General features: G+C 45.3%; 1 protein-coding gene across 1 annotated transcript in view; it reads left to right on the forward strand.

Annotated features, from left to right (window-relative positions):
- LOC144823881 (mucin-2-like) overlaps window positions 1-25234 on the forward strand; it is a 1553567-nt gene that overhangs the window by 1232121 nt on the left and 296212 nt on the right. The window contains exon 33 of the mRNA XM_078682769.1: window positions 12005-12036. Within this exon, the coding sequence (XP_078538895.1) occupies window positions 12005-12036 (32 nt within the window). The remainder of the gene's footprint in view (window positions 1-12004; window positions 12037-25234) is intronic.

Genomic DNA, 25234 nt, shown 5'->3' on the forward strand with positions numbered 1-25234 from the left:
CATAAGAACGTGTAGATCCGTGATTATGTCAACTTTGAATCCAACAGACACCCGTTTGAACTGTTTACTATTAAAGTTCCTCATGGCTCACGCTCAAGCGTTAAAACATAATCAGGCACCCGGCCCACATAATGACAACAAAACTACGGTAGCGCAGTGAGAGGGCTCTTCTGAACTGAATAAATATCAGAACTCTTGGAACTACAAACAACATGGATTGCTTAATTGTTTTTAACAACAAATTTTAGCACTAGACTCAGAATGAACTAATAGAGAATTTATCTACATAAAAGGAATTTTAAATGAGTAGTTGATTTTATAAAATTGTATTGTTATGGTTTTAATTAACTGAAACAATAAAACTTTTTCATTCATTCATTCATTCATGTCGTCACCTGTATGAATGTGGTGGCCAAGACGTACACAAAGTAGGTTACCAGGGCAGAGTTGGTTTCTGAAAAGGTGGCAACTAGCTTGAATGGCTTGGTTTAATCACTCATAAAGGTTAGGGCAACTGTGCTGACTCTACGTGAATAATCAAGCAGTTGAGAAGCACGTCTTGGTCAATGGTGTGAAAGGCCTTTGAAAGGTTGAGGAGTTTGAGAGTAAATGCCAGACTGTAGGTGAAGGTAACTAGAGGGTCCACTCTGACATAGGTGACATGCGTAGTTTACTGCAACAGTGTATCCCCCGGAGAAGCTTACAAACAAGTGAAAGATATTCGTTGGCAATTCTTAGATTTCAGTGGCTTACTTTGAAGGATGGGGGATTTTAGTGCTAGGAAAAAAATAATGGATTGCCCTTCTTCATGCTCTTCCAAATTTTTGCAAATTTTAAAACATCACGGGCCCAATGTAGGTAATTCTTATTTACCACTTCTTAAATACCGAATTTTACCGATTCGGTATTTAATAAGTGGTAAATATGAAGGGGGGAGATGTAGGTATTTCCAGATGTGTAAATACCGAATCTTTAAGATTCGGTATTTACCGAATCTGGAAATACCAAATCGCTATTTCCTATTGATTCCTATGGGCTGTGAAGCCCATAGGAATCAATGGGAAATACCGATTCTGTAATTACAGAATCGGTAAATACCGATTTTAGCAAGGGTGCAGGGGGTGTCACTTTGACACCCTCTGGCACCCCAAAAATAGGCATGTGCGCCATGTGGCACACAGACATGCCCTTAGCTTTTTTCCCGCTTTAACCAGTCTCTCACAAGCAAATATTATGTGACAAGTGTAAGCTTTAGGAAATAAAAAACTTGGGACTAATATTTATTCACTTCATTAACAAGCAGGAAACTGTATCGGCTCCAGCACAAGAGCAATTGCTATATCTGTTCATCATACACACAGCCGAGGGAGGCATGATAAGGAAATGGAGGGCCCTTAATGAACAGGAATTCCTTGACTCCTTGGCTAGCTCAGCCCCCACCCTCAACCCTGATATCAATACCACGGAAGAAAACATCTCTGCCTGGCTACTAGCAGCCAGTAATACACATGCTCCACTAAGAAAACTAAACAGTGCTCGCCGAGCCGACGCACAGAAATGTTTCTCTACGGAGCCAAAAAAACAAAAGTTAGCTCTCCGCCAAAAAGAAAGGAGATGGAAGTTAAGCTACTTCCCTGAAGAGAAACTTCTATACCAAAAGGCGCAGAAAGAATATAAGAATGCTATTTCCAGTGTCAAAGCGGCCCACTCATCTGATAGAATCCTGAACTCCCACAAAAGATCAAAATTCATTTTCTTGATAGTGAATGATCTTTACAATGCAGAGAGAATACAAACTAAACAGACACCCACCCGAGAATTATGTAATTTTTCGAACACCCACATTATGGAAAAATTCTCAAACATCAAAGCGAGCATCCCCACATCCAGCCCCATGCAGTCCACCAGCACCACGAGTCAAATAAGGCTCTCCAAGGGATTGCTGTCCACCTCACATTCTAAAAGACACCCTCTCTGCCCTGCCACATACCATATTGCCTTTTTTTAACAAGTTCCTCTCACAGGACGAGGCTCCTACCGCATCTAAGGATGCCATAGTGGTCCCCCTCCTAAAGAAACCGGGAGCTGACCCCCTGAATTTATCTAATTATCGCCCCATCTCCTTGCTCCCCTACTTGGCCAAGGTTATGCAGACACACGTAGCAAAGTGCCTATCTAACTTCATAGAACACTCTGAATACTTAGATTCCCACCAAGCGGGTTTCCGCCCCGCCCACTCCACGAAGACAGTGATTCTCGCAGTATTGGACGCCTTACGCGCTAATGCCGATAAGGGGATCCCTCAGGCCCTGGTGCTCCTGGATCTGTCGGCCGCGTTTGACACGGTCGACCATAAAATCCTGATGGACCGTGTCAGACGGGCCGGCATCCAAGGTTCAGCTCTCGATTGGATCGGCTCATTTCTCGGGGGCCGTACCCAAGCAGTGCACTTGCCCCATTCACCGCCCCTACAATTGCGACTATGTGTGGGGTCCTGCAATTAATCAATCAATCATAGCATTTATATAGCGCACTACTCACCCGGAGGGTCTCAAGGCGCTGGGGGGGTGCGGGGGTCCGCTACTGCTCGAACAGCCAGGTCTTGAGCTGCTTCCTGAAGGCGAGGTGGTCCTGGGTCAGGCGGAGGTGGGTCGGAAGGGAGTTCCAAGTCTTGGCAGCCAGGTAGGAGAAGGACCTTCCTCCTGTGGTGGCTCTTCGGATGCGGGGGACGGTGGCGAGGGCGTGGCTGGTCGATCGAAGCTGGCGTTTGGGAGCGTAGAAGTTGAGGCGGCTGTTGAGGTATCCTGGTCCTTGGTTGTGTAGGGCTTTGTGTGCGTGGGTGAGGAGCCGGAAGGTGATTCTCTTGTTGACCGGGAGCCAGTGCAGGTCTCTCAGGTGTCCGGAGATGTGGCTGCGGCGGGGGATGTCCAGGATGAGTCGTGCTGAGGTGTTCTGGATCCGCTGGAGTCTTTTCTGGAGTTTGGCGGTGGTTCCAGCGTAGAGGGAGTTGCCGTAGTCCAGACGGCTGGTGACGAGGGCCTGGGTGACCGTCTTCCTGGTCTCAGTGGGGATCCATCGGAAGATCTTTCGTAGCATGCGCAGGATGTTGCAGGGATCGTCACTATCCCCGTACCTGTTCAATTTATACCTCTTGGCCCTGATCCAGTCCCTGAAGGACAGGAGGGTAACCACATTTAATTATGATGATGACCTTCAGCTAATCTTTACCATCGATAATTCCCCTAACTCAATTCAGGGATTTTAGGCCACCATGCTCCATATTTAGCAGTGGATGGAGCTAAATCATTTAAAACTTAATCCAGGCATGACCGAACTAGTTCTGACCGGGAACAGTCAGTTCTCCTGGGGCCCATACTACTGGCCGACGGAACTTGGATCCCCACCCGCCCGGTCCCCCTCTGTCAAGAGCTTAGGGGTCACCATAAATTACGATCTCTCACTAAAATCTCAAGTTGGGGCAGTGGTCTCGATCTGCTTTTTCCAGCTGCCCAAAGTCAGGAAAATCAGTTGTCTGCTGACCCACGCAGCACTGATACAAGTAGTGATTGCCCTGGTACTTTCACACCATGATTTTGCCAATTCAATCTATCTCGGCATGCCACTCTACTTAATTAAACATCTCCAGTTGGTCCAGAACCAAGCTGCGAGATTGATTCACAAGCAACCAAGATGACAATCTTCCAGATCCTTACTACAAAAACTCCACTGGCTCCCCTTTTCTCCCCGTTGCTTAACTTTTAAGTCTCTATACTGCCGGAGCCCTAAATTTATCAACTGCCTGTTGTCTAGGTATACCCTCTCCCGCAACCTGCGCTCAGCCCACCTTCAGCTGTTAAACTCCCCTGCCTTCAGCTTAAAACACCAGGGGGGATGCAGATTTGCCACCTTGGCCCCCAAATTGTGGAACTCCTTTCCTCTGGAGATCCGGTCTTGTAACAACCTTCTGAGCTTCACGAAAATGCTCAAGACATGGCTGTTTGTGCAGACACATGAGTAAACTCGCCCTTGGTTCGACACACTCTAGAGCTAGCGCCATGAAACCATCCGGTGTAAGTGCGCTGTAGAAATTCTTTATAACGTAACATAACATCATACTAGTGCAAGCAAATCAATTTCCACAAATAATGGTTTTATATACACACAAGTCCCAAGGACCACTAGACTAGTGGTGGCACGGCTTTGGCAGTCCAGACATCGGTGCTCCGGCGGTCTGACCGCCCCATTACGAGTATGGTGGTTTGTCCACCCCATGACTGTCACCAGGAAACTGTTGTTTCCTGTTGATGGTGCAACGGTCTTGAAGCCGCAACATGCTTGCTGGGGCTGCTGTAGTCCCAACAGGACTATTACAAGTTTCCTCCCTGCCACGGTTTTCATGGTGGTTCCACCACCATGAAAACAATGGCGGAGAGGAAACAAAGGGGGCCCCTGAGGGCCCGGGTGCCTCACGCCATGTGAATGCATGCAGGGGGGCACATTATGTATGCACCCCAATCGTGCAGGAACAATTTTTGGCATTCCCGTTGGGCTGCCCATTTTCTGAGGCACCACCATGGAAATGTCCAAAATCTGCCCCCCAGACTGGAGGAAACTCCTAATCTAGCGGGAGGCCCGCCCGCTGCTTTGGCACAGTAGGAGTGTAGCGGTGGAGTACTGCCCTATGCACCAAAAGGGTACTGACCGCTGCACCTAAAGTCGTAAACGGGCCCTAAGTGGCCTATTCACTAAGGGCCTCATTTACTACAAAATGAATCAGCGCAGCACCACAAGCCATTTTGCCACACCATGCGGCATCATTTTAAAAGGGATGCGTCGTATTAACAACAATATGATTCATCCATGTGTTTTTCCTTGTGCTGGTGCACAATTAGCAGCCATGCACCAGCGCTCCCACTCTTGCATCATGTTGCAAGCATCTTTGCTTTGTGAAGATAATTGTTTTTGTGCAGGAAGGAACACCATCCTGCACAAAAACAAATAATTGATGAAAACATTTGGAGAAATAAAAGTATTTCCCCTCGTTGCACCACTCATGTGCCTTCCCTTGGGAGGTGTAGGATTCTGACTCATTTCCAGGTTTAGAACACGTTTTAAATCTGGGAATGTGTCAGGTTCCATGGATGTTGCTTGGGAACACTTACAACAATGTCCATGCAACGCCTCATGCAGAGTAATGCATGAAAGCAGCCCATATTTACAAGGCCATGAAAAGTCACCAATGGTGACTTTACTGCGCTGCTGGTGCTTCAAAAAAAGTGCCGCGCTGGAGGCGCAATCGACTTGTAAATGAGGCCCCAAGGGCTTTTGGAATGTGTAATCTAGTACTCCTCAGTACTCTTTCATGTACTCTTACACACATTTGCCACAAAGCTGCTAAAATGTGAATAAATGTGAATATGTGGGAATATTCATATATAATTAGTACATAATGAAAGATGTGTCCCCATCTTCCACTTTTACTAATAGTGAATTGGACGTTTTGGGGCCGATTCACAAAGGAATACATGAGTACACAAAAGGGTACTCCGGTAGTGTTACTTCCAGGTCTCCTAAATGCCTTTGTGAATTGCCCCCCAAACTAATAATTGCTGTTGTTCTGCTATACATCTAGTATATAACAATATTAAAGAGACCTAACGAAAGACCAAATCACCAAATTCTCAACAAAACTGTATATGGAAGAGCTAATCGGAAACCCTATGCCCAATTAATATAAAATTGTTTTGAAGCCCCTCCTTTATCATGAGGCTTTTGCTGAGCTGAGCCCATGAGCAAAGAGACCAGAACCTTCTAGCATCCACGATCAAAATAGATTAGCAGTAGCACTCTAGAAATACACATTAAAGGGACCATAAACTGAGGAATTATTTGCTCTATAGACACAGTAAAATAGAACCAGAAGCATGAAGACATTTTGTGTTTGCAAAAAGTCTCCTTTTTAAAATTGCTCTGTTTGTGACCCCAAAAAGGCTTTTTGGTATGATACAATCCCAATTACTGAATCACAATTTGGTTTGCGATTAAATACTGAATACTATTAAATTTGGAAGGACTCAGGAGGAGCCAAGCTGGTGACCAAGATGGCTGCTTAGCCTTCCGGCACCACAGACCTCCTCATCCTACTACAAGATCCTGCCAGTTATCCTGTGCCTATGCAACGCTCCCGTGTAGACGAATCAAAATAACGTCACATCGTGTTACCCCGAAAGTTCCACCAGCCTCGAGCACGGAGAAACGTTGTCTTGAAGTTTGCGGCCTACTTCAGAATTGGAGCCGGGGCCTCGAGTAAGAGTGCGGCCGGCAACTAGTTGAACAACATCAGCCATAAGAGTTCGGGAGGAGCCCGTCCACCGGAACGGAAGTGAAGTTTTAACATCAAACATCCGTACTGATCAGTGCCGCAGTGGAGCAACTTAATGATATTGCGGATGCAAGTTGAGTACTTAATTGATGGAGCCCGGAACATGAACGGCTTGGAAACCGTCTAAAATGCAACCCGATGGATGCGGGCATATCGTGAAGACGGCTCCGAAATGTCCTAGCACGCAGATGGGTTGGAACGTGTGTCTTCATTTCTAACTCTATTGGGTCTATCCTGACCGGCCCAGGATAGACCATTAACGAAATGCACGACATGGCGCCCAATATGGACCTTTGTACGATTTGGACCCGATCCTCCAAGGTGTCTGGGAAAAGTGGAACGGATGACTTGGGAGGACATATCCTAACTACGGAGTCTCCGAAACCGGACCAGAATATCGCTAACGAGGGGGAACAATCAGCGCTGGCCAGGGTTGAACCTACGCTAGGAGCTCTAATGGCGGCTGTCGGTGGTCTTCATCTTTCCCTGAACCGGAGAGTCCAAGCCCAGAGAGCCCAAGCCCTGGAACACAAATTGGATGCCGTTACTTTTGAATTGGGGCATATGAAGGCAACGTTTGTTCAATTTAATGATACTGCGAGAGTAGCGGCGTCCACAACACCCGGACTAACCAAGGCCATCAATCCTATAAAACAAGACATGCGAAAGACTCTGGATTGCAAATCAGCTAATGATTGTGTACTGGAAGTCCCTGCTGAATCAGTGTGTTCGATATTGAGACTGACGGAGGGAAAATCGTGCCATGCAGTGCATCAGACGACTCATGTGAAGTCTCAGGAGTGGCTTGACAAGGTGGCCCTCTCTCCCTTTCTCAACTCAGTGCAACTGGACATTAAACTACGTCAGGGGCTCTTATCGGCGCGGATGGAACCCAGTGACAATGAGACTGAATATGCCCTGTTGCTTCCGGCTCGCTCCTATGTGCAGCCTAACAAACACCTCCGGTCCTTTGACTCTTTCAAGATTGTGGCTGTTTGTTGAAGAACATTTGTGTGCCTGATCGAACGTGCCAAGGCTGAGAACGGATTATCGTTTCATGACATTTGTTTGAGTGGTGGCTGTACGGGATTCACTTTATAATGTTGGTACCGGGAGGCGATGTAGGCGAGTAATGAATCCCCCGATCTTAGTTTGATTGTGTAATCAAGAATATATCCGTTACGAGGGGAGGCTTAGAACTAGCGGGGGGAGAGGCCGGGAGCCTGTACGAAGGCCCTCCTCCATTTACTATTTTTAGTTTGTGTAGATTAGATGGGGCGACAGGCACACTGCTAGTTGGGGTCTGGCGTAAGCTACATGCAGGGGTGCAGGGTGGGGGGTGGGGTGTTGCGCACGTTGCGTTTTTTTATTTTATTGTATTTTCTTATTTACTAATTATCCTGACTCTGTTTTCAGTATTAAGGTGCCAATGCGAGCTTTATTATTCTGATTTGTTTATTTTCTGCATACAAAGGTCTGTAATTTACCCTGTTCATGATCTTAGTATCGAGGGTCATTCCGAGCTTTGATATCCTGATTTATTAATAAAAAGATTTATAAAAAAAAAAGAAATTGGAAGGACTGTGTTTAGTGCATTCCTTCCAAATACGGGTTCAAATGGGATATATTAGTGTTTTGTGTGGGAAACTGCGTTCTTGCTGCAGTACCTCCCCCACACCCCCACTTTTTTGCCTAGTTCTAGATGCAACTTTGACTGAGGAGTACTGGGTCCCTACTGACCAGGTTCCCAGTACCAGTGTTCTTTCCCTAAAACTAAAACCGCTCTTGGCACGACTTCATTTTCCATATAAGTACTTAGGCCCTCATTTATGAGGCCTTGCGTCAGTGTTGCGCTCCCGATGCGTCACTTTTTGTGACGCATCGGCGGCGTAAAACATGCCTCCTGTTGCGCACTATTTACAAAGTGACGCATCTAAGCAGATGCGTCACTTTGTAAACCCCTGCGCTACATTATACCTGCGTCTGGTATAATGTATGCAGAGGGGCGTTCCCCCGCAAAAAGCCTCGTAATAGTGACGCAGTGAAATCTATGAGATTTCACTGCGTCACTTTTAGGACGCTGTTGCGTCAAAATCTTGCGCCTGCCTCACAGCAGGCGTAAGACTGACGCAAGCCCTTTCACATGGGGCTTTCCCCATGTGAAAGGACGCATTGCTGCAGTTGCGTCACTTTTGTGACACACCCCAGCAATGCCTGACTTTTGCGCTTACAGATACGTCAAAAATACTGACGTATCTGTAACTCCTTGCGACATGATGCGTCATACTGTAAATATGACGCATCATTGGTGTCGCAAGGAGGACGCAGTGAAAAGTGACGCATCCCTGTTTTCACGCAGCGATGCGTCACTTTTCATAAATGAGGCCCCCGGTAAATAGTACCACTTGTATTAAGGGCATTGAGACCACAGAGCTCCACTAGGGCTGCTACCCTAGAGGCCCCTCAGCAAGATAATGCAACAGCCATTGCTGGCTGTGTATTTTGGTGCAGTGAACTTTCGACATGGCCCACATACCTGTGTGCGATGTGGACATCTCAGCATGAGGCGATATGATCCTGCACTATCTAATATTTTTCTTGGATATTTTAAGTGCACAGTGAAGCTATAGAAAGGACATGGGCTTGACACTCATCATTACAAGTTCCCAAGCTCCAAGATGCCTTCTCTGTACTCAAAGATGTAAATCTCTTGTCCTAATAAATCCTCACCAGTGTGAGTGTTGGAATTATTAATAAATGCACACAGGAAGGAAACACTTTAGAGGGTCCCCTGAAAACCTACCACATTTTTGTGTGGTTATTGAGTAGTTTTAATCTTTTGGATGCTCATGACGAGCTCAGCTCATCATGAGCGACGGCGCTCCGGTGCTCATGACGAGCTGAGCTCGTCATGACCACGCCCGTTCTGTGGAACGCTCGCACGCTGGGCTGATTCCCCTGCTGTGCTGAACATTCCATTGGAACGGGTGCGGTCATGACGAGCTCAGCTCGTCATGAGCATGGGGGCGCTGTACGCGCCCCCTGCCTCCCAGCACAGCGGGGAAATACTGCGAGCGTCGAAGGGGTTAAGCAGCCTGCCACCACCACACATGTTACTGACCTCCTTTGGTGAGAGTCTTTGCTCTCAGAGGCCAGTAACAATGCCTGCTCTGGGCGAGGGTTTCACACCTCCTCCAAACAGGAATGACATTCTGAGGTGGGAAGCTTCAAAGGGGCAGTCACCCTTGAAACGCAACCCAGGCATAACCAGATAGTGAAAGTTGACATGTGTGCCTATATTCAGCCACACCACCTCTAAGGTGGGGCAGGCTATGTGGACCCCGCTTTTCCAATTCCTCCATTTTGGGATGGAAGTAATTAATCAGTTAGGGTCAGGGTTGTGCCCACTCTCCAAAGGAATTGGTCACATAGAGGGTGTAGCCACCTTAAAGGTAGTTAGCCCTTTGGCTACTACCTGCCCTCCCCCTCCGCCAATGCTGTTAAAGTTAGTTTTTAGGTGGCACCCCTGTGCCCTGAACTTTAGATTTTATGGACCTAAGATGAAAATGGACAAAGAGGAGCTGCTGATCTGAGAACAGAGGACCTGCTGCAGAATTTTGGCATGAAGCCCTGTCTGCTTCTAAAAGGACTAGATCATCATGGTGTCCTGCTGCTGTGATGTCTTAAGAACCCCAGAACACCTCCAGTTCTTCAACAAATTGTCAAAGAACTTGGAGTAGATGAGCTACTCCCCTGAAGCTGCAGGCAACGTACCTGCAGTGTAAGGGTTACCAACTTGCTTCTCCCCTGCGACTCCGATGCAGCAACCAAGCAGGAAGAGGTACACCAACTCCAGAAGGCCAGATCTATTCCCCCACCAAGTGAGAAGACACCAAGACCATCTGGAGACATGCTGTAACATACCCGAGATACCGGACCCTCTGCAACCAAAACTTAGTTGAAGAGTCCAATTTGGACTCAAGTCTCCTGAGACCTATTCTGTGAGTGGCCCAGCTGTCCTGTAATCGTTCCTGCAGCTTGCCTGCTACTGACCGCAAGGGCCATTTTGATGCACTGACCCTATCTGCCCTATCTGCTTTCCACTGAGACGCCCAGTCTGGGAACCAACAAACTAGCTGTTCTTTCATGTCCGTGCGAGCTGATCCCTCGTTTAGGGTTGCCCAGACTTACCTGTAAATCCCCTTGTGCAGCCTGTTGTAAGGTGGTTCCCTTCTCTGTAGTGTGCTTACTACCAATGACCTCAGCACCCTCCTCCCGCCTACATCCAGCAGGCTCCTGAAAATGACTGTACGATTGTATATTGACTTTTGCTATTCTCCCCATAGACTTCTATTGTGCATAATTGCGCACAACTGTGATTTGTTTACTGAACAGTAAAAATTAATTTCTTAAAAAGAACTTGCCTTTAAACAATTTTCTGAAAATTTGTCTCGGATTTATTCTTGAGTGTATCTCATTTATTGCCACTGTGAGTACAATTAATGCTTAGCACTATCCTCTGATAAGCCTAACTGATTGCCCACACTACCATAAATAGAGTGTTAGTATTATCTACTCTTGCCAATTGGAGGCCCACTGTGCTCTCTGCACAGTGTAGTTTTATAGCTTTTTACACTTTATAGAGAGCCAGCATCCTACATTTGTCAACTGAAATCCGGTCTCAAAACATAATATTCCCTTTTGTGAATGTTGACAAAAACATTTTTAGGAGTAGGCAGTAGTCCAATGGACCACTGCCTAGTATTCATTTTAGGAAACTGGGTAGCATTTTTTAAAACAATTATTATTTTATTTAAAAGATAACATAGACATGGTGGTCTCCTAATCCCAGCAGGCCACCATTCCTGTGATGACTATGAATCATAGCTAGTTGCAATTTGTGACCTGCCTTATTATTAGTCATGAGTTAGGTCGGATTGCGACCCACTACGATTCAGTATTTTGCAAACTGACCTATAACTATATAGGTATGTTTGCAAAATGCCTCACTAGTTGCAAAAATACTAGTCGCAAATTGGACAAATGCTTTGTACATCTGGCTCAATATCTCCAGAATTGTGAACGGGTGGAAGTGATTCTTTAACATGAACTTTTCTTCACAGAATGAGTCATATGTTATAAACCATAATTTTTTTCTGATGATATTTCTGACATATCGTAGCTGTGGTGTGGATTATTGAGACAGACCATCCTCCTTTGCACTCTCTGTAACTTTCCCTGTCGGATCAGTTGAACACAGAGACACACAAATCCAAAGAGAGGAAACTAGAGAGGGTGAAGTACTTTAACAATTTGTCAGTATTTACCACTGGAGAAGTGCATGAGGCAATTCAGTTATCAGTTTAATTTCATGTAGATAAGAATCATCCTGCAATAGCATATGTTCAGTTAACTGATTAAATCCCCTACTCCCTTTTCTCTTACCTTCTTTGCAGTGAAATATTAGAGAAAAGTGTACGAAAGACCTTTCTGAGTTGTCTTTAGTTGTTATTCATATTAAGTGCAGCTGGCTGATGCTTTCTTGACCTAGTATGTTATTGCGCTTTGTCTGACCTTCCTTACTCGTCCGAGCAATAGTAAGCACACGTTCTCTCTTTTCAGACTGCACAGGACCTGATGGACAGCCCAAACAGGTGAGTAACTAAAGAAGAATACCACCACACATGTAATTTCAGATCATTAAATATGACGAGGTGAATGAATGCACAGTAAGGTATTATTTTATTTCTAAACATTACACATTAGAACACTATATACATATATGTATTTTTTTTTAAAAACAACCAATATCATGCTTTGATGCATATATTAAGGAAAAAACATGATATCATCATTAATAAGTCTGATAAAGGCGGCAATGTTGTGTTATGGCACCAATATCTTGCAGAAGCCAATCGATATCTGGCCAATACGTCCAGCTACAGAAAATCTTCCAGACAAGAGATCCGTATGGTCCAAGAGAAGGTGACCAAATGTCTGATGCAGTGGAAAAGGCAGGGCCTACTAACTACAGAAGAACTGCATTTTTTGAAAGTGGAATTCACTGTAACGTCAATTTTGTATTTTCTGCCAAAAGTACATAAGAAAACAGTCACTATTCCAGACAGGTCGATAATATCTGCACAGAAAAGCCTAATGGAAAAAATTTCAAAATATGTGGACCCCTTTCCTCAGCCGCATGTCTCTGCCTTACCTTCCTTTGTCAAGGATACTCCTGACTTTCTGAACAAGATCAAGAATGTAGAATGGCAGCCAAATTATCTACTAGTTGTAATGGACATAGAATCATTTTATACTTGCATCAATTACACAGATGGTTTGATGAGAGAACAGAAACATCATGCTGATGACAATGATTGAACTGTGCCTTTACAATAACCATTTTCTCTTTGGTGGTGAAATCTATCAGCAGCAGAGAGGCGTGGCAATGGGGGCATGTTTCTCCCCCAGCTATTCATGCTTGCATGTAGGCAGGTGGGAGGAGCATGTCCTCAGGGCCAAATACCAGACAGAATGGGCCAATAATGTAATTCTTTTTGTCGCTATATTGATGATATCTGTATGATATGGAAGGGTAGCAGACAATCGGCCAGTGATTTCATTGTGTCCATCAATAGCAATGATTTGAATTTGAAATTTGCAACCAATTAGGATGACAAAAATGTTGAGTTTCTCTATGTAGCTTTGTATGTCAACGTAGGAGAATTGCATAACAAATTACATCGCAGGGCAACCGCGGGGAATTCTAATCTCCATGGAGATAGTGCCCCCCCCCACACCATCCGCAGTTTTCCTTACGGCGAATTCCTTCGAATTTGCCGTATTTGTAGTGAGGAATCAGAACACGCAACATGCCAACATGAGGCCTTTCTTCATTTCCTTGAGCGAGGTTAAACTAGAACTATCTTGAACCAAGCATTAATGAAAGCTAACTTGCCACCCAGGGAGGAATTACTCATTCCTAATAAAGACCGAGTACCATCTCTTACCTTACATAAACCTGATGCTGAGACTGATAAAAATAATGTGAGATTTATCACAACTTTTAGTCAGCAGGAGAGCAAGATATGTAGCATTCTATATTCGCAGTGGCTATTATGCTGACAGATATCACACTTAAATCAATTTTACCAGAAACAACTGCAATCACATTTAAAAGGGCTACCTCAATGAGGTATGCACTTGTCAAACCAAGCTCAGAGAATACAAGTAAAACCACCTGGTTGACCAAAAAGGGCTTTTTCAAGTGCAATTCTTGCCGGGCTTGCACATTTGCAGCTAACAGTGTTGATTACACCACGGCATTTAACAACAAAAGAATTCCTATCAAGGAACACTTAACATGTCGCACTGAGTACGCTGTATATAAACTTCGCTGCACTTGTGTTTTTTTTTTTTAATCCTCATTGGCCTTCTCGCCGCCCATTACTCAACGGAGTCACTCTTGGGCTTTTTATCTCATATACTGACTATATGGAAAAAGGCTTGTGCAGCACTACTTAGAGTCAGAACCCTCCTCCGGGCATGGCCCCTTTTGTATGGGGGACAAAGAGTCTTCCTCCAGAGCGCAACCACCCTATCCTCAGGTCTTCACCCAGCCTGGGAAGACTCAAAACCAGCGAGATAGGCGAAGGCTTAATCATTGGATTTATATTTTAACAAAAAATTCAAACAAAAGCCTACTTCCTCACCCAAAGCATAACAAAAATGGAGACCAAAATCTATACTTTTTTTTGGTCTGATCCGAAATATCTAACTTGGCAATAAATCTCATGGCTCGTACACAGTCCAGCTCTGTCGGAGGTACCGGAGAAACCCATAATTTACAAATCTCTCTCCGAGCCAACAATATAGCATAAAACATGAGTTTGGCATTATTGTCTGTACCCTTACCTTGTAGATGCATTCTCCCAGTTATAACTAATTCAGGGCTTACCTTGATCTGCAGCCCTAGGGCTTTTGACAGACAGCTACTCACCGACTCCCAAAATTCTCTTATCTTCGGACATAACAAAAACATGTGTAAATCGTCTTCATTTATAGCATAACTTGAAACAGCCCCGTACTCCTTAGTCAACTCTAGAAGGCCTTCCATTGACTGATCTATTTTGGGGGTGTAAATAATTATATCTGAAAGAGACACGTTAGTGATAGATTCCTTACCTTAGAATATCCCCAGGTGTCAGACTGGATCCGGAAATTTTTGCGTAGCAGTACCCTTGCGCGTCGGTAGGCGTCGTCTGCGGCTCCGCGTCCGTCGTCGGCGTCGTGGGCGCCGTGATGACGTCGTCGGAGTACTTAGACGCCGCCTCCGCGTGCTGACGTCAGTTCTTCTTTTTTCCGCGCCAGCAGCGCAGATCCGGAAAAAGTGGTACCTTAGTCTTTTTTGACTAAACTTCTTTGATCTCTTTTTTTTAAATTCTTTTTCGAGTCTTCGAATCCGAACGGTGGCGGTAGGGATGCCAGGTTTTAAGCCCTGTGAGGATTGCGACCGACTAATGTCGGTCACCGACCCTCACCGTCGGTGTCTCCACTATCTTGGCGTCGACCACGACGATAAGGCCTTTTCCGACTGCCGGGCCCTGACTTCGAAAGCTAGGCAGGAGCTTTCCCGCAAGCGACTCGAACCCGCGCTGAGAGAGGTCCTGGTCCGGATGGAGGTCGAGGGACCGGTCGCGGGAGCGGAGCCATCGTAGCTCCGGGAGTCGACATCACTCCTCAGGGTCGAAGTCGTCAGGTAAGCACAAGAAGTCGAAGAGACGTCATCGCTCTTCCGACTCCCCCGACGCTCGCTCGACGTGGCCGGGGTTCAGGTGACACCGCCCACACTCCGTCGGAGTCGCAGGCGTCGTGTCCGGCCCCATACCCTCCGGTCCCTGGGCCGCGCGCGACACCCGAGGAGATCGAGCGGTTCCTCATGGCATGAGGTTTCTCTCTTCTCCGACGGGCTCCGCGGCGCCTTCGGGCACAGCGGACCCATCTGGGGGCCCTAGGGGGTCGGGGGCTCCGGCCCCGACGCCATCGAATGCTTAGGCCTCGGCGCCGCCGGCGCCTTCGGGCCCGGCGCCGCAGGGCCCCACTGGATCCGGTTCCGGATCCGGGTCGTCGCCGGTGGACCTAACAATCTCCCCAGCGCCGGTCCCTCAGGTGTCACCCCCGGCGCCGTCTTCGGGCGGCGCCGTCCCCGAGGCCTCCCTCGATCCGGCTCCGGAGATGGGTGATGAGGAGGATTGGGAGGGGTCTGAGGACCCTCTGACACGGGAGTGTCAGTCTCAGGAGGACTGGACAGGTGGACTTGGGGATGCCAGTGGTCTGGACACATCACCAGACACTGGCTTTGTCTCCCCTCCTACCGTGGCTACGGAGGAGGGGGCTACCTACAGTGTGGTGCTGACGCGGGCGGCCAAGGCCGTGGGCCTTGAACTCCCCGTCGCGGCCGTGAGGACTAATCTCCTCAATGAGGTCCTTAAACCGCAGTCAAGCTCGGCTGAGCCTCTGCTGCCGTTTAGTGAGGCCTTGACCGACGTTCTTTTGGGCACTTGGTCCAGGCCCGCTACAGGTTCGCCTGTAGATAGGAACGTGGCCAGACGCCACCACCCGGCCCCGAGCGACCCTTGTTTCCTGTCCACCCACCCCACCCCTGAGAGCCTGGTGATCCAGGCCTCCAATTCCCAGACCGCATTCCCGTCGGCTCCGCCTGACAGGGAATCCAAGAGGTATGAGCAATACGGCAAGAAGGTATTCTCCTCCCTAAGTTTGGGACTGCGGTCTTCCAACACCAAAAGAATGAGCTGGGAGTACCAAAATTTTTATATGGATAAGACAGTACTGGTATTTATTCACAATTTATCATAGAAAAATCAATAGATATCAAACATCCAATCAATCAGAAAAACAAAAATAATTTGTGATTCTTGATATATTTCTCTTTAGACTTCCAACAGCCGACGCGTTTCGTCCTAAAGGTAGGACGTCATCAGGGCTGTAAATAAAAACATAACATGCATATGTATGAGTGATACATTTCCTTATCTTAAAAAACAGAACAATTACACATTTGCTATTACACCGCAGTACCATCTGGTGCCCAACAGTTATTTTAAACCAGTACGAAAATATTACAGAAATCACTTGTGAACCTAAAGGGATTTGACGGGATTAGACATACAAAACCTGTATATTCATTTTCAATAACATTTCATTAATTCAACAAACCGGGACATTCCTAGGTAACCTGCTCAAAGTTCCACTGAAATGGCATAAATTATGCCAGGTGTGATATTGACAACCAATATACCCAAGGGGAGGGCTCACCTCAAAAAATAATTGATGCGAAACGCGTCGGCTGTTGGAAGTCTAAAGAGAAATATATCAAGAATCACAAATTATTTTTGTTTTTCTGATTGATTGGATGTTTGATATCTATTGATTTTTCTATGATAAATTCTGAATAAATACCAGTACTGTCTTATCCATATAAAAATGTTGGTACTCCCAGCTCATTCTTTTAGTATTAGGTCAGTTTGGGGTTGGACGGTGCCCTAGTGGCTGGTAGGAGTGCAGCAAAAAAGATATTTTGACAATATTATCCCTTAGAGTGCACCCAGGTGTACCCTACGTCGTCCGTGTCTTTTTGTAAAAAGGTCTTCCAACACCGCATGCCTCTTGGGCCGCTACACCCACTCCCTGTGGGATACGGTCACGGACGTGCTGCCAGAAGGCCCGTTGGAGGTACGGGCTAAACTCGGCCAAGCCCTTGTGGAAGGCCGAGATGCGGCACGTTATTCTATTCGGTGTGGACTGGATACCACCAACTCACTGGGCAGAGCGATGGCAACGACGGTGGCGATTCGTCGCCACGCCTGGTTGAGATCCGCCAACTCCTCGGCTGATGTCCAGAATACACTCATGGACATGCCGTTTGATGGCCGTCGCCTTTTTGGCGACATGGCAGACCATGCGCTTGAGCGCTTTAAGGAATCCAGGGCAACGGCCAAGTCCTTGGGCCTCTCGGCCCCACGCCAGCAATCGGCTGCCTTTCACTCCTTTTTTGGCCACGGAATGGGTGTACCCACACATGCTGCCAGCCACGCACCGCAGGGTAATACCCAACGCGGTGGCAGCCGTGGAAACCGCTGTAGCGGCAGTCGGGGACAACGGCGAGGTCAGTCCACACCTTCCCCCGCAGCATCCGCCTCAAAGCACCCCTAGTCCATGCTTTCAGGCCCATGTGTCACCAGTGGGGGGCAGGGTTCGCCATCACCTCCTCCACTGGCACACTGTCAGTTCGGACAGGTGGGTGCTGCAAATCGTCCGAAGGGGCTACTCCCTCCCCTTGGAGACGACCCCTCCAGCCATGCCACCGCAATACCACTGTGTATCGGGGGATCATTTGCGGCTTCTGCAGGAGGAAGTTACGGCCCTCTTGGCCAAGGGGGCCATCGAGCGCCTTCCTGGGCCAGAAGTAGGGTGTGGTTGTTACTCCCACTACTTTCTGGTACCCAAGAAGGGCAAAGGGGGCCTACGCCCTATCTTGGACCTACGGAACGTCAACGGCTTGCTCCGGAAGGAGAAGTTCAAAATGCTGACACTGGCTCAGGTCCTAGCTGCCCTGGACCCAGAAGACTGGATGGTAGCGTTGGACTTGCAGGACGCTTATTTCCACATCGCCGTCCAGCCGGCCCACCGGCGCTACCTGCGGTTCACGGTTGGCCACGAGCACTTTCAGTTTACCGTGCTCCCCTTCGGCCTTACCAGCGCCCTATGGGTGTTCACAAAGGTGATGGCGATGGTCGCAGCTCATCTGCGCAGGTTAGGGGTTTCAGTCTTCCCCTACCTCAACGACTGGTTGTTGAAGGCGGGCTCGCCCCAGACAGTCATCAGCCACCTCCAGACGACGGCAGACCTCCTGCAATGTGCCGAAGTCACACCTGTGCCCCTCTCAGAAGCTCCTCTTCATCGGAGCGGTTCTCGACTCGGCGCAGTTTCGGGTTTATCCTCCCGAGCAGTGGGTTTGGGATATTCAGGCTCTGATTCCACTCTTTCAGCCTTTATCCCGGGTCTCGGTCAGGTTGACGCTGCGGCTTCTGGGGCTGATGGCCTCCTGCATCCTTCTGGTGCATCACGCCCGGTGGCGGATGCGGGCTCTGCAGTGGGACCTGAAGTTTCAGTGGGCCCAGCATCAGGGCAACCTTTCCGACCATGTCCTGATCTCGGAGGGCACTGGGAGACAGCTGCAGTGGTGGCTCACCGACCGTGATTGGGTCAGCGGCAGATGCCTCTCCCTTCCCCAACCGGCGCACCGGCTCCATATCAACCTTTTGGATCTGCGGGCGATTCGTCTAGCACTGAAGTCATTCCTCCCCTCTGTCCGGGGGAGTGTAGTGCAGGTGTTCACGGACAACACCACCGCCATGTGGTACTGCAACAAACAGGGCGGGGTGGGGTCGTGGACCCTTTGCCAGGAGGCTCTGCGCCTCTTGCAGTGGCTGGAACATCAGGGCGTGACCCTGGTGGTTCAACACCTGGCAGGTACTCTGAACGCCAGGGCGGACGAACTCAGCCGTCGGTGCATGATGGATCACGAATGGCGTCTGAACATTAACTAAAACTCGAGACGTAGGGGAATAATATAAAGATACAAGAGAACTGGTGAAATTCGGACCTAATTTCAGATGTTTTATCAAGGCCTGTAAATATACCCAATTTACACGATCAAACGCCTTGGTGGCATCCAATGCAATAACCGCCAAGGGAAGATCGTAAGCCAAGGCCATATCCATAGCACCAATAAGTGAAAAAGTTAACTCTTTCAGATATCTGCCCTTTATAAAGCCTTTTTGGTCTTCATGAATTAACTTTGGAATAACAGTACTCAACCTATAAGCCATAATTTTTGCAAACAATTTGTAATCACAGTTTAACAGCGATATAGGCCTATAAGAGACCATATATTTTGGTGACTTCCCTGGTTTCGGTATTAGTATGATATTTGCCTCATTCCAAGAAGAAGGCAGGGAAGCCTTACCCAGAAAAATCTGATTGAATAACTGGCAGATAATTGGTGCAAAGATGTCTATCATTGATTTGTAAACTTCGGCCGGAAGACCGTCTGGCCCAGGTGCCTTACCCCTTTAATAGCCCCTTCAACCTCTAATTGAGATATTTCGCGATTTAATACCTCCTGAAGTTCATCGGGTAACAGCTCCACAAACTCCAACCAACGTGTTAACACTTGCTCTTCTGGCTTAAGATCCTCATTATAAACTTTCACAAAATAGTCATGAAAGGCAGCCGCTATTCCTTTACTATCTGTAATCGTCAAACCTGACTCCTCCACTCTTACTTCCTTAATCAGATTACGAACTTGATCTTTTTCGCTTTCCAGGCTAGCAGTTTACTACACCTCTCGACATATTCAAAATGTGAGAGTTGGCTAGCGTCCCATTTCTCCTTAATCCTTTGACTCAAAACTCCCACCAAATCTGATTTTAACTCCGTTAGCTCATGCAATATCCTTTCATCCACCTCCGGACCGCCATGATTTACAATATCAACCTCACGCTGATAAATTTTCTTCTCCAATTCTGAGACCTGACTTTAATATAATCTCCTCCTCTTCGCTCCCATAGCGCCTAATCTCCCTCGCAAAAAAGCCTTGCATGTGTCCCAAACAATCTCAATCCTAGCTGATCCCATATTTTTATCTAAAAACACTTCAGTCTCTTCACTCAAAATTTGTAATGCTTCCTGATCATAGAGGACCGTACGATCTAACCTCCATGTTGAACCCGATAAGCAGTCCTCTAATTCCATCGACAACGTAATGGCTGAGTGATCCGAAAGGTGCACGCCAACATGGCCCACCTGAATCACAGAATCCGTCAATCTAGAGTCAAGCAGAAAGTAATCAATACCAGATATATGGTTGTATTTTTTACTGAAGAATGCATATCCTAATTGCTGGCCGGACCTCAATCTCCAAATATCACGCAAGCCTAGCTGGGCGATCATCATCTTAACTCTGTTCGACATTTTAGGATTTGCCATAGCTCTACTCTTTTCCGAACGATCTAACTTATGGTCCAACACAGTATTAAAAGCGCCTGCCATAATTATTTTACCAGGAAAACGTTAAAGTTCCCTGGCCAACTCATCTAAAGGACCCACATCGTCCTGGTTCGGACCATAATAACCAATAACGGTAAAACACAAGCTTGTGGAGCCCCGCCCTATGATTAAGATGGATGAGCATCGAAACGCGTCAGGGCAACATAAATGCACGAGCTAAAGATGTGCTGTTTGTTGAAATAAAAGGTTCGGTGAACAACCTGCTGTTGGAGTGGCGTCTCTGTGCTCTGAGGCAACTTTGGAGAATACAGTACACGGCGGCCTCGGCCGTGGGAGATGCACCGCCGATGAAGGTCTGTGGGGCTACAACTGAATGGCAGCCCGTTTCCAGCACAGCAGGAAAAGAAATTTAAAACCGCACATCTTTCCTCAAAGCCTAATGGAGGGCTAGAAACATTGTTTTGGAACATTGGGGTATTTTTTTAACATTTGGTAATAACGTGGAGCCTGCTAAGTTCGAATTGGGCACTACAACCCCCAACATGCTTTTCATTGGAGAGGGCATGTAAAGGTAAAATTTAGGTTGTGATGCATTATCCACGTTTTGCTTGTGGAGCCCCGCCCTATGATTAAGATGGATGAGCATCGAAACGTGTCAGGGCAACATAAATGCACGAGCTAAAGATGTGCTGTTTGTTGAAATAAAAGGTTCGGTGAACAACCTGCTGTTGGAGTGGCGTCTCTGTGCTCTGAGGCAACTTTGGAGAATATATATATATATATATATATATATATATATATATATATATATATATATATATATATATATATATATATACATTGAAAAAACCATAGGTTTCACACACGTTATAGTTAGGAATTAGCATTTAAAAAACTTTGCAAATTCATTGAAAAAACCATGGGTTTCACACATTAGTTAGCTGAACATTTATCTCATACAAAACCTTTGAAATTCCCCCGTTATAGTTAGCTCAGCTAAGTATAACTTGCGTGCCCGCAATGCACTGCTGATTACGTCACATATTACATCACTCATGACATGGTCAGTGACATCACTCATGACATCTCAAATGACATCCCTGATGACATCACTGATGACATCATCCAGTGAATGTGTGTCTTTCTGAAAAATATTTTTTTAATATATATATATGTATATCTAAATGTCGATGGAAGAATAAATGGGTAAATAAGTGTCTATTTTTTTTGTAAAATTGATTGTATAATAATTGATTGTATAACTGACTTATTAAGTATATCTTAGTGAATAGGGTACTAGCGAGTTATCTTTAAATATTTAAATATCTTTATCAGTGTCTCACTTTGTATATAAGTGGCTGCATGGGTTGGTGAGTAGCTACATGAGTGTGTATATGGGTATTAGTTGTTTTTTTGAGTACCAAAATGAGTGTTTGTACATTTCGGTGGGGAGTATTACTTAGCGCACAGATGCATGAATGACTGACTCACTGTTTGTATGTGTTTTGAAGACAGTATGTGTGCAGGACTATATGGGTGGATGAGTGTGTGTATGCGTGTGTTAGTGAGTGAATACCTGTCTCAATAGTATCTTTATGAGTAACTACATATGTTTTAAACTAGTATATGTGAGTATTGATGTATATAAGTGAGTATATCTGAGAGCGAGAGATTCTAAGACTTCCTGTATAAATAAGTTTGTGTTTCTATATGTGATTCTTTAAGAGAGTAAGTATGTCTATGATTCTGTAGAAGTTAGTGTAGTGGTGGGTGTATAGCTGTATATGCAAGTAAATGGATATTTGATAGTTTATTTCCATGTGTGAGTATGTGTGTGAGTAACTCTATAGATGAGTGTCGGTGTATAACAGGATATATAGGTGTATGAGTATATATGATGAGTGAGTACATCTATGAGTGACTATATAGAACTGTTGGTGAATGAGTGGATGTGTATGTAGATTTTGGGATTACTCAATTGGTTTTTCTAACTGGAATTGGTATCTCCATTTTTTTGAAAATTTTGGTGTCTATTTCTGATTGTGTGTATCAAAGGTTATATTAAAGTGAGAGGAGTTCTGCCACAAGGATGATGTCATCTGTGATGTCATTAGGGATGTCATTTGAGATGTCATCAGTGATGTCATGAGTGATGTCACTGACCATGTCATGAGTGTTGTAATATGTGACGTCATCAGCAGTGCATTGCGGGCGCGCAGGTTATAGTTAGCTGAGCTAACTGTAATGGGGGCATTTCAAAGGTTATGTATGAGAGAAATGTTCAGCTAACTATAACGTGTGAAACCTATGGTTTTTTCAATTAATTTTCATAGTTTTTTAAATGCTAATTTCTAACTATAACGTGTGTGACACCTATGGTTTTTTCAATGAATTTGCAAGGTTTTTAAAAAGCTAATTCCTAACTATAACGTGTGTGAAACCTATGGTTTTTTCAGTGAATTTCAAAGGTTTTGTAAATGATAATTTATAAATGTATTAATTATTATGTCTTTCTTTTTATACTAATTTCTTATATTTTTAATATAAATATTTATATTTATATTTATTTTATTTTTTAGATTATATTTCATATTCTTATTATAAAATAATAACAAAACTAAATTGCAAAGTAATTTTTTGATGAATTATTGCTTGACGTCGGTAGCAAGTATAACACAGCTCCAGCAATTCTCTTGGGGCCCTATACTCACAATGCTGTATCAATCCTTACACCTGCTTCAAGCATGTGCAAGGTTTTGACACAGCATAAGCTCAAAACTCACTGAATAAAATGTTATACATTTCACTCAGTCACTTTTACAAGGCCTTGCTGCACCCCCTTCTGCACAAGAAAGCCTCTTCTGGCGCAGCACTTTACAATGTAATACACCCTCCAGATGCATCACATTGTTAATAGCACACACCAGGGCACATCTTTTGCACCACCGCTGTGTCACAAAAGTGTAAAAGAGGCACAAGGGGATTGTAAATCCCCCTAACACATACAAATTCACCCAGGCACTTTCACCAACAGCGCAAATTGAAACATACACTTGTAACATATTTATGTACATATGATACATTCAAGTGCTTCGGACATACTACAGTATACTATAGATAAACATCTTATTGATTTATGCTGTAGCAGTTCCTTATAGTTCTGCACTTTCACATTCTCCATACACTAGTAACATATTCATTCTTTCATTTATGAACTACACATTCATTCTGACAAACTTTTACACACTACCAAAGAAATATAGTTCTTTCTTTGACCAATGAAGGTAGTTCTAAAAAGAACTGTTATTTTTGTTTTGTATTTTTTTTTTGTTTTCTCAACAAATTCCAAGCGGAACAAAAGAATGAAAAAAAGAACAACTAATGTCGAGGAAAGCAATGATCATGCATCCTGCCTTTCATCAAGTCTATAGACTGTTCCACATAACACAAACGTTTATCGCAATAAATGCATAGAATTTTTACTTTAGCAAAGTCAGAATCAATATGTGTGTGTGGACTGCTTCCTGAAAAGGCTGCTGCCGCAGTTGATGTGCTTGGTGTAGCAGCAGGTGGGTTCTCGTGCAACCTCCGTCTTGCAGCTCGAGCAAAGTTCTTGGGGTGCAAGTTCTTCACGTGTCGCACCATATTTGCTGTGCCAAAGGAGTATTTTTTGCATGGATCACCCCTTGAAAGAGTTGTTTGGCAAATTTTACAGGTTACTTTTGGAGCATTAACCTTTTTTGACCTTCTGGAAAAGTGAAAAACTTCCAAATTAGAGCTTCTTTCCTCTTCTTTGGACGTTCTTCAGGAATGAAATCTCCCTCTGAAGAACTGCTGGAAGATGACTTCATTGCTCTTATTATGGTGATCTTCCTTCTATTTGAGAAGATTCTCAGAACAAATGCTTCTTCTTAGAAAGTCAAAGTCGAATAATTATAATGGGATGGAACTTTCAACAGTCGCAATAGGAAAAGTTATGAACCAATCAAATCTCTACTTTTAAAGTCACATGGCTTTGTGAAGGACATCTAACATGAGCTTCGATTGGAATTCCATAGAGCATATTATCAAACCCATTATCGCCACTTTAGCGACACTTTCCTGCCGATAAAGTGGCGATAATTTTGTCATCCAGGCTTGATATTATGGCCCAGAGTGCGTAGTGTACAGGAGCTTCTCTGTAAAATCTATAATTACCTCCGAGCTGTGACAACAGATAGCTTACAACAGTCTGAAAAACAGATCCACAACCTTATTACGCCACTTTTGAGTAACTTTTAACATTGGTAAAGTGATGCAAGGAGCTAGTAAATATACGTCTAACTTTTCAAGAAAAAATCTCAACTCCAGACTCTGCGACACAGTTTTAATGTTGTTTTCTCTCTCTTTCTCTCTCTCACTCTCTGTGACATAATTTCTCTTTCTCTCTTAAACTTAGACACTGCTGTCTGCTTGGACGTGTAGAAGAATTGTTGAAGTGAAGTTGTGAAGTCTACTTCCTTATGTGTTTGGCCGCAAGGTTTATACAACAGTAAGCACAGAAGCCTAGATCTACAAATCCTTCATAGGAATGCATTAGAAATAATACGGCATAACGGGCGTTAGTAAGGCAGTAGGCACTTCCATATAGACACCACTTGAACGCGGCACTATAACAGAACTGGAATGTACGAGTCACACTGCACACGCAAAACCGTAGAGTTACCAACAAAAATTATCGCCGTTTCAGCGGCAGGAAATTGCCGCTAAAGCGGCGATAAT

Source organism: Lissotriton helveticus, chromosome 3_1 (assembly GCF_964261635.1).
Source record: "Lissotriton helveticus chromosome 3_1, aLisHel1.1, whole genome shotgun sequence".
Taxonomy (NCBI): domain Eukaryota; kingdom Metazoa; phylum Chordata; class Amphibia; order Caudata; family Salamandridae; genus Lissotriton; species Lissotriton helveticus.